Below are 14493 nucleotides of genomic sequence, written 5' to 3' on the forward strand. Positions count from 1 at the left end.
AAGCACATAATGAGGCATCAAATGAAGATAATGATATAGTTCAATCAGTTCCATTAGACACTGAAAGGGAAGTACCAAGCAATGACATGGAGGTGGGAGGGGTGGAGAAGACACTTGGCTGGTTCCTAAAGCTACCAATAGAGAGAGTATCAATGAAAAAAAAGAAAGGTGCACTGGGTAGTCTTCGTCTGGGCCAAAGCTCACAGTTACTCACCTCGGAGGACTATATAAACCTATTAGTTGAGTCTAAAAAAAAACAAATTTGAAATGCAAGAATTAAAATAGAAAAAGAAGGATCTAGTCAAGGAGAAGAAGGTAGCAAGGATTGTTACAGCACAACGTCGAGCAGATGAAAGGATTGAAAGAGATAAATCAAGGCAAGTTAAGGACCAACAAAAACAAATGGCAAAACAGGAAAAGGAAAAAAGAAAGGCTCAACAAATGCTTGAAAAGAAACAAGGGATGATCAATATGGTTGACAATGATACAAGAATAGCTGTAGAAACCAGGATTATTTCAAACTCATTGGACTCCATTGCAGATAATACACCATTATTCCAAGATCTCATAAACATTCAAGTGCCTCACTATCAAACTGAGGGTTTACTCACTTGCCTTATTTCTACCAGAGTTGGTGTCAATTATATGTATGCTCATTACACACCTACACTTAATGCAGGGGTTAGTGGTGCAAATGTGAGGTATGGGTACTCAATACCTCCATGGTTGAAGCTACAAATTGGACTCAATCATATGGCAGAAATCAACCATTTCATAATCAACCCTTGACAGGTAGGCCAACCTTCCTGGGTCAAGAAGGTAACTCGGGGAGTTTTGGCACTCAAGATTCTCAACGCCATAAAGAATAGTGGTGTCATATGGTTTTGGTTGTAACCACATTATGATGCGGATTTTGGATCGATCGTATCTTTTTCTTGTCATAGAAACATTTTGGCTTACAACCTAGGTTGTTTTATTTCATAATGTATGCGACATTGTAGCCAAAATCCATTTTAGAAGGAACATCTATAGTCTATTATAATGTAGAAATCTTACAAGATTCTCAGGGTCATAAAGAATATGGGTGTCATATGTTTTTGGTTGGAACCACATTATGATGTGGATTTTGGATGGATTGTGTCTTTTTCTTGTCACAGAAACATTTTGGCTTACAACCTAGGTTGTTTTATTGCTTTGAAATGCTAACAACATTATGGTTCTATGCATTCACTACATTGAAAAGCTAACAACAGCTTGGTTGGTTGTAAAGCAGTTTTGTTTGCGAGCTAAGCACAAATGTTTATAAAAAATTGATTAATAACATTGAAAGACTATTTATTACAGTGGAAGAAATGCTTTAACCTAGGTTGTTTTATTGCTTTGAAACGCTAACAACATTATGGTTCTATGCATTCACTACATTGAAAAGCCAACGGCAGCTTGGTTGGTTGTAAAGCAGTTTTGTTTGCGAGCTAAGCACAAATGTTTATAAAAAATTGATTAATAACATTGAAAGAATATTTATTACAGTGGAAGAAAGGCTTTACCCTAGGTTGTTTTATTTCTTTGAAATGCTAACAACATTATGGTTCTATGCATTCACTACATTGAAAAGCCAACAACAGCTTGGTTGGTTGTAAAGCAGTTTTGTTTGCGAGCTAAGCACAAATGTTTATAAAAAATTGATTAATAACATTGAAAGACTATTTATTATAGTGGAAGAAATATAGTTTGTCCTGGTTAAAAATCTAAACAAGGATCAAGTCCTGACCTGCCTATCTATTGCAGTGGTGAGAGAAAAAGGGAAAATAGCAGGGACCAAATGAGAGGAAAGTTTTGCAGATAAGGAAGAGGAGGTTTCTTTGCATAATACATCAAAAGCCATAGGATAACTAATAGAGCTATGACTAAAATAAATGCAAGCATCGATTGAAAATGAATTTGAAAAGGAAGAGGAAGGACATGGCATAATAAATTCACCATCTAGAGCTAAGAGAATGAGAGGGAGGATATATGGATGTGATCCTTCATACACCTGGATAGTGTCATGGTCCATTGCAACAACATCAAGGGAAACTGAAAAGGAAGCTAGGGGTGACTCATACATCAGAATAGTGTTATCTGTCAAGCTAGGATTGATTATTAGTAGTAACATACTAAGATATTTACAGAAGCTAAGGAAGCACGCTATGTCATAGAGAAAAGTTTGAACTTGAAGGTTTAGAAACCATTTTTTGGATTTGCATTTGATAATAATCTCTTCATCCAATAAATACAATCCAAGGGACACCATCTTGCAAAATAAAGTGGTGGCTGAAGGTCTGGATCAAGTTTTCACATAGATCCCCTAAAAGCATGATTTCAGAATATGGAATAGGGATGATGTTTTGGCCATACAAGTGACAGAGAATGACAAAGGTGAAGTCGAAGAGTATCATAGTTCTTGAGTTGTTGTGAGATGGCTATCAATCAATACGAACAGTCACAATACATGAAGAAATGGAAAAAAATAAATAAATATTTTTGTCTGTAGTGTTTGTGAACTTAGTCAGAGTGTCAGAGTTGGCAATGTACTTAGCACTGCAGGTAAAAATAGAATTATTTGGAAACAATTAACATCTTCTATCTTTAACAAAAGGGAAGATTCAATAAACCAGCTCAAGGATATTAATTTTCAGACCACTGTAAGTAGTTTTTCAACTTTGAACAAATAACCTAGATCTAAGTAAGCTTACCTACAAGCACATACTTCTGTAAAATATCTTAACTTTCAAACACATCCATCTTCTATTGAATATAGAAAGAAGTTAATACACAACAATACCTCAAAACCAAAACTCACTAACCAACACAGTGGCGCACCCTACATATCCTTTCTCAGATAACAGAATAAGGTAAAATAATGTCTCTAGACACGTGCAATAAGAACTTGGTTTCACTGTGTCAAACCCTAACCCTACTCAGAACACCTAGTACACCCTAGCTCCATGGATAACTACATCAAGCAAATCTGCTGGTGCCTCCTATAGAACTAAGCTCTCATCCAGAAATAGACAACTCCCATAAAAGCACCTTGGACAGCCTAAGGATGTACGCTATTTGAAAAACAGACCATGCATGCACCCTCAAAACTGAACTAAACTTATAGCCAAACTGAACAGTAACAAAAGAAAAACTAGAATTGCTAAATCTGAACAACCTGCAGAAAGGAATTAACTAAAGGTGGAAACACTAGAAAGATACTAAGATTAGCATATGCATGTTAACACAAGTATGCACCCTCTACACTCCTACATAATTGTACCTCCCTTACACTGCAGATTAGTAATGTGCTATCTCTATGCAAGGATTGTTGCACAAAACCCAAGACACAAATTTAAAGCATCTCATCGCTATATAAATCTACAACATTGTTATGCCATCCAGACAAGAATATTGTCTACGCAACAAATAAGAACATTTAAGAAGGCAACCAATTGCCCTTATCTCACAATGTTCAACCCAAAAAGAGCAGTAAGGAAATGGTTAAGAAACCAGTACACTTTCCAACAATAAATTTCTTCATTATGCTCAGTCCATTGTTGAGTATAAAACAACAGCAATAGCATCAGCAACAAATTTTGAGAAACTGAAAAGGAAGCTAGGGGTGACTAAGTTCATTCACATCCACAAGCCTCTCTTCAAGACGATGGTGTGGAAGGAAAAGTAAATGTTACCAACCCTCAACTGAAAGTGAAACAATAAATGTTAGCAACCTTCAAACTTCTGCAAGGAGCCAGAATAAAAACCACTAGCCTACAAAACTCTAAACCCCTAACCTGCAAAACCCTAAACCCTCAAAACAAAACCCCTAACCTACAAAACCCAAAACCTGCCTGAAACTCCAAGTGCAAAGTTAACAAAAATTCCAATAAACAAGGTGAGGTGTTGAAAAGCACAAGGTGAGGTGTTGAAAAACACATCAGAAATGGCTCGTAGGATTAAAATCCTACCAGATAGAAGCCATGTCCAAGTCCAGAGCTCTCCAAACCTTCACCAAACCTTCTCCAGAGCTTGCCACACCTGCAACAAGTTGGAAATTAGCAAATTGAGAAAACAAAAAAACCAAAAAAAAACAAATAAAAACCAAAAAAACCCGCAATTGCCTGTAAATGCAACCTTCAACCTCGAACTGGCTGAAATTGGTACTGGCTCCTCCCCAAACAGCAAATAGCGTGAATTAAACAACCACCAAGAAAACCGTAAACCACCGGCGGTCCAGAATGAACAACAATTGCAGGCGGAAAACCATAAGAACAGCAAAAACCCTGTTCCAACCATGGATGGGTGCAAGCAAACAATGGCGGACATTAGCTCAACCATGGCGGACAAAGCGCGCAGGTAATGGAGTCGTCCCGTGCCATCGTCAGCAGAGGGCTTCGCCTAAACACCGGACCCCAAGAGGAAAACAAGAGGCAAACCACACATCGCAACAAACAACCGGAAACAACCAAGCGGAAGGTCGACAAACGAGTTTTGAACCCTTGATATGCTGCACAACATGTGGCAGTCCACGTCGAGCACATGTCGTACAAGGTCATGTGTTGTTCACGTAGGTGTAGGCGAGGTGGAGGGGAGGGTGCACAGGTAATGGCGTCCCTCCACTAATATAATGGATCACCAATAACAAAACTCATATGTAATGTCATATATTGAAACTCTACAAAATTTCCTCGTTAAAATTTATCAAGTTACATGATGGAAACCTATGCTTACTCTGGTACAATTTTAAATTTACAGAATGCAATGATAACAAATATATATTATTTTAAAATTAAACCAATTATAATATTGGTTTAATTCAAATAGAAATGATATCTAAAGTAATCGTATGAGAAATGTGTAAAAAGTATACATTACTATTATCAAAATCATGACGAAATTCCATAATTTCATTCAGATGGACCTCCACTACACTGCTACTTTAAGACCTACAATAACCAATCGTTTATTCGGCGTAAGGGATTGTTTTACATCTGTGTGAAGGAGGCATTCCAACTGACATCAGTTTCAGTATGGAGAGGAGTATGGGGGGCATTGAATTGTTCTTGCCCATGTCCAGATGAGTTTAACATGAGAATCTGCCGTCTCACAATAGTATGATTGAGCCAGCCTGGAAGATCATTGTCGATTGATAAGTCACAGTCACGCAGGAAAGTAACTCATCGCTATCATGATGCCAACAATTCCCATACGGCTGTTATTTAACGTGGGTGTGCCAGTGTACTTCTCTGAGCAATTCAGACAGAGATTTAGCTATGGAGGGGCGTCTTCATGTTTGTGTTGTCACATGTCTGAGTATTATCCTAGCGTTGCATGAACCAAATCTAACGTACGCAAATACAAAGGCCACAAATCCTTTGGTGCCGGCCCTATACATATTTGGAGATTCTACTGTTGACCCTGGTCATAACAATTCACTTGTAACGATTGCGAAGGCCGACTTTCCTCCATATGGAAGAGATTTCGTGGGTCATAAACCTACTGGTCGATTTACTAATGGAAAATTAGCGACAGATATCCTCTGTAAATAATTCTAGCCCTCTCTTTTCATTATCTCATTTTAATGTAGAAAGAAAATATCTAAAATGAGAAAGAAAATATCTCAATAGGTCGATTTAGTAACGGGCATCTTTATGTCTATTGCTGATTCTTTATATTGGAGAATAGGAAGGACATGGGTGCGGTCAATTATTTGACAGCCCCATGTCCATCTGATTCCGAATATTTAGGAAATCAGCAACCCCCATAAGCTCAGGGTTTAGGAATTAATAAAAGGCTTCTTTTATAAGTGCTTCTAATTTATCCGGAACAGATTTCTGTGAAATGAATAGAATTCCAAGTCTGCTATTCTTTGAGAAATGTTCAGGTTAAATTTTTCCAATTCTAATATTCTTATTATCTTTTGATAATAATGTTGTGGGTTTAATTGTTCGAGCTGTATACAGCTGGATTAACAGGCCTTCCAGATATATTGCCCGTATATTTGGATCCTGAATTCCATGGACCGCGAATTCTGACAGGAGCCAGCTTTGCTTCTTCTGGTGCTGGATACGATGATACTACCTCACGCACCGCTGTTAGTACCACATGTTTTATACGTGATAGCGATATAGGGATTTAGATAGATATAAAGACATTTGTAGCTAAAATACAACATTCTTGAATTCATGCAGAATGTTCTAACCCTAGGGCAGCAGCTGGAGAATTTCAAGCTTTATCGAGAGCAGCTTGTCGATATGGTAGGCCAACAGAATGCCAGCGAGATAATGTCGAGAGCCTTGTTTGCAATAAGTATGGGAACAGATGACTTTGCCAATAATTATTATTTCAATCACATTACCCGTGCACACTATACTGTTACAGAGTTCCGGGATCTTCTTTTGAACTCTCTCTCCGAATTTATACAGGTGATGATATTGTCTTACATATTAAATTTATACAGGTGATGATATTGTCTTACATATTAACGACGATGAGATATTATGAAAATTGATTATGGAAAATGATTAATAATTTATTTATCTGGTTGAATTTAGGTTTTTGTGATTTATATCAAGTTTATTGAGAAGAGTTTTGGGCCAAAATCATATCATAATTTATTTGTCGATAGTTTTTCGAATCAACAAGTATGGTTCACCAATAGTCATAATTTAGTTCTTCAAAATTGATTATGGAAAATGATTAATAATTTATTTATCTGGTTGAATTTAGGTTTTTGTGATTTATATCAAGTTTATTGAGAAGAGTTTTGGGCCAAAATCATATCATAATTTATTTGTCGATAGTTTTTCGAATCAACAAGTATGGTTCACCGATAGTCATAATTTAGTTTTTCAACTTATCCTGATAATGAACCACATTTGTTGATTAGAAATGAATGGATTGTTGGAATTTAATTCCAACTGCAACAATGAACAGCTGTACATGAATCTGATTTGCAGTAAATGTTAAAGGTGTTCGGTGCAGCCAAGTCGCCTTTGATATTTCTGCACATTAATATGCATTAAAGTTTCAGTTGATTTCCCCTGCAGACAGCCGACTTGTTTTTGATAAAAGCATCACCGCCTTGCTGCAATAAATTCTGAGATAAACATTAGAAGATATTTTGTAATATTTTATTGTTTTAAATCAGATATTTTTCAGCATATAAATACCACACAACAGTTCTGTTTTAACGTTAGAAGAAGAAGCAGCAGCAGCAGCTGAAGAATCACACAGAGCAGAGGAAAGCACGCAGCAACGTGAAGAGGAAGAAGAATAATTTCAGAACAGTGAAATGCACAGCAGTGCAGAAATTTGAATGTAATTTGTTTTTATGTTCATCTGTGTGGAACAGAATCGTTCCTTACTGAATTTCTGAAGTAGATGTTCAGCAATAGAAGTTTTGAAATTCCCTCTGTATGAGGAAGACAAATCTGTAACAGTTAGTTTATTTTGATAAATACAAGTTAAATTTTTCCTGTTGCTGTTACACCGTCACCATTGCTGAAACACCTCGTAACTCAAAAATTACTTGACGTCAAAAGTTTACGTTGCTGAAACACGACGATCAGTGTTGCTGAAACACCTGTTTCAGCAACTGAAAAAAAAAACTGTGTTGCTGAAACACCGTTTCCAGCAAGCGAATTTTTCTGTTTTTCTGTGTAAAAACAGAGTGCGTTTTTTGTCTGTTTGTTATGGAATTTATCAGAAAATTACAACATGGTATCAGAGCTAGTCTAGGCACTCAGTGAGTCAAAAACAGAGATTGTTTTTCACTGTAGGAGCTGTAAGAAGTTTGTTGAGCAGGATTTTTCTAGCAGAGAAAGTTTTTGCTTGTTTTTCAAAATACAGTCAGTATCTTTTCTTTACCAGTACAGGTTAAGATGGCAGATGCTGGAACAGGTTTGACAAATCCCCAACTGCCTTAGTTTAATGGGAAAAATCATAGTTATTGGTCCATAACAATGAAAGCATTGTTTGCTTCTCAAGGACTATGGGAGCTGGTTGAAACAGGGTATGCTGAACCTGCAGATGCAACAGCGTTGGCTGCTTTGACAGCAGCAGAAAGAGACCAGTTGAAGAGTGACAAGAAGAAGGATGCCAAAGCCCTCTTTTTCCTCTTCCAATCAGTACATGAAAGTGTTTTTCCGCGGATTGCAGCAGCAACAAAATCTAAGGAGGCATGGGATATTCTCCAAACTGCCTACCAAGGTATGGAGAAGGTGAAGATTGCAAAGTTGCAGATGTTGAGGAGAGACTTTGAAAATCTCAGCATGAAGGAATCTGATACAATAGATTCATTCTTCACCCAGGTTATTGGCTTGATAACCTAGATAAGATCTCATGGTGAGATTCTTGAAGATAGAAGGGTTGTAGAGAAAATCTTGAGATGTTTACCCTCAAGGTTTGAATCTATTGTGGTGGCAATAGAAGAAACAAAAGATCTCTCACAGTTCACGGTAGATGAGCTGAGTGCTTCTCTGTTGTCTCATGAACACAGACTAAGTAGAGGAACAGATTTCTCTTTTGAGTAAGCATTCAAGACTCAGATGTCTTTTGGCCAAAGAAGAGGTGGAAGCAGAGCAAATTACAGAGGTCGTGGAAGAAGCCAAAACAGAGGCAGAAATTATCCAGCTAGCACAAGCGGAAGGAGCTGCAATCATAACCAAGCTGAAGGTTAAAGCTAACAACAAGCTCATGGACAAAGGTATGACAAATCCCAAGTCCAATGTCATTATTGTAAAAAATTTGGGCACTATGCCAATGAATGCAAGAAAAAACAAAATGACATGAACAATAGGCAGAATGTTAATTTTGCAAATGAAGAAGATAAGAACCCAAAGAATGTGCTGTTAACATGTAACATAGCACAAGACAAACAAGATGATTTTTGGTTCTTAGACTCAGGTTGTAGTAATCACATGACTGGAAATATTGCAATGTTTGCCAATCTGGATGAAAATGTGAAATCTGAGGTAACAACAGGGACTGATGATAAGATAACTGTCAAGCGTAAGGGCAGTGTCAATATCCGAGCAAAAAATGGAGAACAGATGACTGTGCAAGCTGTATACTATGTACCTGGTCTGAAATGTAATCTTTTGAGCATTTAACAGCTCATGAACAAAGGTTACAACGTGTTCTTCAAAGATGATTTGTGTACTATCATAGACATACCTCCAAGTAAGAAGATCATTGCACAGGTGCAGATGACCAGCAATAGAATGTTTCCTCTCAAACTCAGGGCAGATTTGAAGGAAGGCAGAACTATTGTGGCTGTAACACAAGAAGTCTTTCAAGAACAGGTGAAAGATGTGAATTGGTTGTGCCATTTGAGATTTGGACATCTCAATTTCGGAGGCCTAAATCTGTTGCACAGAAAGGGCATGGTAAAGGGATTGCCGTTGATTGAGAAACCGGACAGCCTTTGTGAAGGCTGCATCTTGGGCAAGCAACATAAAGAAAGCTTTCCAGCAGGAAAGAGTATAAGGGCAAAAGCACCATTGGAAATTGTTCACTCTGATGTGTGTGGACCGATGCAAATACCATCATTTGCTGGAAATAGATATGTTTTAACTTTTATTGATGATTACACCAGAAAGACATGGGTGTATATGCTGAAACAGAAGAGTGAAGTGTTTGAGAAATTCCGCCACTTCAAAACTCTTGTTGAAAAGCAGAGTGGGCATTATATCAAAGTGCTCAGAACAGATAGAGGAGGAGAGTACATCTCCCAAGAATTTCTGCGTTTTTGCAGAGAGAATGGCATACAAAAGCAGTTCACAGCAAGGTATACACCTCAGCAAAATGGTGTTGCTGAAAGAAAGAATAGGACCATTCTTGACATGGTCAGAAGTATGCTGAAGGCAAAACACTTGCCGTATGAGTATTGGGCAGAAGCTGTTACTTGCGCAGTTTACATCTTGAATAGATGCCCAACTAAAGCTGTCATGAACAGAATACCAGAAGAGGCATGGAGTGGTCAAAAGAAAACTGTCACTCACATGAGAGTATTCGGTTGTGTGGCATATGCACATGTACCAGATCAGCTAAGGAAAAAGCTTGATAGTAAGGGGGAGAAGTGTGTCTTTATTGGCTATTGTGATGAGTCAAAAGCATACAAACTCTATAATCCATCCACCAAGAAGTTAATAATAAGCAGAGATGTGCAGTTCATTGAAGATGAAGCTTGGGATGGAAGCTTAGATAAAACAGTGAATGTGAAGACAATAGTGTCTCATGAAGAAGAAGAGGAAGGGACAGCAGCAAATATTCCTTCCTTGGTGGCTCCTCCTACACCACAGCAAGTACAACAAACCACACCACAAGCTGGAATCCGAACAGCCTTGAGAAGTCAAGGAAGAACAGTTGCTGTTACACCACAAACAGCAACTGCTGAAACACCACAGGGATCAAATACACCCTCAAGTTCGGATGGAACTCCAAGCACACCAAGAAGACCAAGATTCAGAAATCTGAATGAGATTTATGAGCAAGGAGAGGTAAGTAACAATACCGGTCTGAATTCATTATTTGCTTTGTATTGTCATATTGATGACCCAATCCATTTTGAAGATGCTGTAAATGAAGATAAATGGATTGAAGCAATGAATGAAGAAATTGGTGCAATTGAGAAGAGTAAAACATGGGAGTTAGTGGACCTCCCTGAAGGCAAGGATGCCATTGGAGTTAAGTGGGTTTATAAGACCAAAAGTAATGCTGAAGGTAAGATTGACAGGCACAAAGCAAGGCTTGTTGTGAAAGGCTACAAGCAGCAACAAGGCAGAGACTATGATGAAACCTTTGCACCAGTAGCAAGGATGGAAACAGTCAGAACAATGTTGTCTATTGCAGCACAACACAAATGGAAGATTTATCAGATGGATGTTAAATCTGCATTCCTGAATGGAGTGTTAAAAGAAGAGGTTTATGTTGATCAACCTCCGGGCTATGTAGTTGAAGGACAAGAGCATAAAGTTTGTAAACTGAAAAAGGCTCTTTATGGGCTGAAGCAAGCTCCAAGAGCATGGTACAACAGAATCGATGCTTATCTTATTGAGAATCGGTTTGATAAGTGTGATGGTGAACCCACACTCTACATAAAGCAGAATGACGGTAAGATTATTATTGTTGTTTTATATGTAGATGATCTGATTTTTACTAGCAATGATGCTTCTCTCATTGCTGATTTTAAAGCAGTCATGAAAAGTGAATTTGAAATGACTCACTTGGGCTTCTTAAGATATTTTCTTGGAATTGAAGTAGACCAAAGTGAAAATGGTGTTTTCATTTCTCAAGATAAATATGTAGAAGCTGTTTTGAAGAGATTTAACATGTAGAACAGCAAAGCTGTTGTGACTCCAACAGTAGTGGAGCTGAAATTAACCAAAGAAGACAGCAGCAAATATTTTGATCCAAAATTGTACAAGAGCATAGTTGGCAGCCGTATGTACTTGACTGCAACTAGGCCGGACATTATGCACGTTGTGAGTTTAATCTCCAGATTTATGGAAAGACCGAAAGAGACTCATTGGCAGGCAGCCAAGAGGATTCTAAGGTATGTGAATGGAACGCAGGGGTTTGGTATTTTATACTTCTCTTCTGAAAGTTTCATGTTGACAGGTTACACTGACAGTGATTGGGCTGGAAGTGTTGATGATAGGAAAAGCACATCGGGATATGTGTTTCATATGGGATCGGGAGCCATCTCATGGGCTTCCAAGAAGCAACCAGTTGTGGCTTTGTCAATAGCAGAGGCAGAGTATGTGGCAGCAACAGCAGCAGCATGCCAAGCAGTATGGCTGAGAAGAGTTCTCAAAGATTTGTGTCATGAACAAGAAAATGGCACAACCATTTACTGTGACAATAGCTCAGCAATAGCATTGTCTAAAAACTCTGTTTTTCATAAAAGAACAAAGCACATAGACACCAAATATCACTTCATACGTGAATTGGTTAACAATGGTGAGATTGTTTTGCAGCACTGCAGAACAGAGGATCAGCTTGCAGACATCTTGACAAAACCATTAGCAAAGAAAGGTTTTGATCATTTCAGAAAATGTCTGGGTATGCAGCAGTTGAAATTAAGGGGGATTGTTGGAATTTAATTCCAACTGCAACAATGAACAGCTGTACATGAATCTAATTTGCAGTAAATGTTAAAGGTGTTCGGTGCAGCCAAGTCGCCTTTGATATTTCTGCACATTAATATGCATTAAAGTTTCAGTTGATTTCCCCTGCAGACAGCCGACTTGTTTTTTATAAAGGCATCACCGCCTTGCTGCAATAAATTCTGAGATAAACATTAGAAGATATTTTGTAATATTTTATTGTTTTAAATCAGATATTTTTCAGCATATAAATACCACACAGCAGTTTTGTTTTAACGTTAGAAGAAGAAGCAGCAGCAGCAGCTGAAGAATCACACAGAGCAGAGGAAAGCACGCAGCGTGAAGAGGAAGAAGAATAATTTCATAACAGTGAAATGCACAGCAGTGCAGAAATTTGAATGTAATTTGTTTTTATGTTCATCTGTGTGGAACAGAATCGTTCCTTACTGAATTTCTGAAGTAGATGTTCAGCAATAGAAGTTTTGAAATTCACTCTGTATGAGGAAGACAAATCTGTAACAGTTAGTTTATTTTGATAAATACAAGTTAAATTTTTCCTGTTGCTGTTACACCGTCACCGTTGCTGAAACACCTCGTAACTCAAAAATTACTTGACATCAAAAGTTTACGTTGCTGAAACACCGTTTCCAGCAAGCGAATTTTTCTGTTTTTCTGTGTAAAAACAGAGTGCGTTTTTTGTCTGTCTGTTATGGAATTTATCAGAAAATTACAACATGGATAAATAAATCCTACCCAAAATTATTAATCTGTTTTTACCAATATTGATAAGGATTTTGTTCAATTGTTTTTGATAAGGATTTTGTTCAATTGTTTTTGAAAAAACTGATAAGGGCTTGTTTGAATTGTTTTTAAATATATTGAAAAGAGAATTTATTTGTTGTTAGGAAATTGAAGATGATCTAATTGAGTAATTCTAACCTAGTTTACATGAAATTAAATGAACTCTTCTTGTTAACATTGAAAAAGAAAAAGTTTATCTATATACATGTAAGAAGTCGTTTATTTATATATATGGTGTGAGATTTTAAAATAAACAAGTATTCATTTTCTGACATCACTTCAAAAATTGTTTCCTTTCTTCGATTTACATACAAATATGGTTACAATTAACCATAAATGAAGGAATATTGTTTTTATAATTATGAATCAAATTATGAATTATTGCTAATCAAATATTATTATTTCATAATAATGAATGAGTAATTATGGATAGGAATTTTTTCCTGTTAATGTTCTGATACCAAATGATTTTCTGACAGGATATTTACGAGGAAGGTGCCAGCCTATTTGCCATCATCGGTCTTCCTCCTTTCGGATGTTTGCCTTCACAAATTACTCTCCACAACTTGATCGGTCACGCATGCGTTGATGAATTTAATGATGCTGCCATCTCATTTAATCAAAAAGCTGTATCTTTGGTGGAGACATTGAAGCCTGGCTTTCCTGGTCTTAAAATGGCGTATATTAACATATATGATAAGCTGTTTGACATGATAAAGAATCCAAGTAAATATGGTAAATTATATCTTTCTGGCCCCTTTTTCTTTTAATAAGTTTCAGGGAATCTATGTGCAGAGCCTGCTGACTGTTTATAGATGAATGTGTGAAAGGCTTTGAAGAAGTAAGGAAAGGTTGCTGCGGAACAGGTCTGCTGGAGACAGCTATACTGTGCAACCCCACGAGCCCCGTCTGCCCCGATCCATCGAAATACGTGTTCTGGGATTCTTTCCATCCAACAGAAAGAGCGTACAATATCATCGCCCAAGTCGCATTCTCACAGGCTGTTTCGATTTTACATTTGTGAACAATTCAGTCGAAAGGAGATTTTGTTATATATAAGGAAATGCTAAATAAGATGTCCATAGATGATGGGAAACTACAACCAATAAAACCACACATGGATGTAACTCAGGTAATAATGAATCCAATTACTGTGTATACATAATGTCGTTGGGCCAAACTAATTCTATATATTTCTATTATTTGGAATCTCTTATATATAGTGAAATATATGTTCCAAATAAAATAATGAGAAATGCAGTACGTGTGTAAAATTTAAATTCCAAAAGTTTGGGTAATTGAATTCTACATTTTAAATTTGCATGGATTTATGTTCACTTTTCAAATTATTGTCGATAATCTCCAGAGATAGCAAGATCATGCGATGGAAATAATAATAATGATGTTAATAGTGTATCAAGCGTCATAAAGCTTTCCATGTGATGTAAGGCGACCGAGTTGACATGTTTATTTAATGAGAATTGAGCATTTATTAGTAAAAGCCAACGCTTCTGAAAAGAAGTTGGCTGCGGGCGATTCTTCAGCCTGCACAGGAGGA

The 14493-nt window shown here is 37.2% G+C and overlaps 1 protein-coding gene across 1 annotated transcript; it reads left to right on the forward strand.

The window, feature by feature from the left end:
• Positions 1-5297: 5297 nt before the first annotated feature.
• LOC149156305 (GDSL esterase/lipase At5g03810-like) lies at positions 5298-14045 on the forward strand. The gene is made up of 5 exons (XM_089445405.1): positions 5298-5565; positions 5988-6118; positions 6216-6449; positions 13415-13670; positions 13766-14045. Exons 1-5 carry the CDS (start codon positions 5298-5300, stop codon positions 13957-13959), a joined length of 1083 nt encoding a protein of 360 aa, XP_089301531.1. The 3' UTR covers positions 13960-14045.
• The last annotated feature ends 448 nt before the right edge of the window (positions 14046-14493 follow it).

Source organism: Pinus tabuliformis, chromosome 9, assembly GCF_031772625.1.
Source record: "Pinus tabuliformis cultivar Carrire ecotype Pingquan chromosome 9, CPIR1, whole genome shotgun sequence".
Lineage (NCBI taxonomy): Eukaryota > Viridiplantae > Streptophyta > Pinopsida > Pinales > Pinaceae > Pinus > Pinus tabuliformis.

What these genes read in the sequence shown, in the direction of transcription:
- LOC149156305 (XM_089445405.1), top strand. Translation starts at nt 5,298, where the DNA reads ATGGAGGGGCGTCTTCATGTTTGTGTTGTCACATGTCTGAGTATTATC. An exon ending in ATTAGCGACAGATATCCTCT is followed by an intron (nt 5,566 to 5,987) that starts GTAAATAATTCT and finishes AGCTGTATACAG; the next exon opens with CTGGATTAACAGGCCTTCCA. An exon ending in AAAGAATCCAAGTAAATATG is followed by an intron (nt 13,671 to 13,765) that starts GTAAATTATATC and finishes AATGTGTGAAAG; the next exon opens with GCTTTGAAGAAGTAAGGAAA.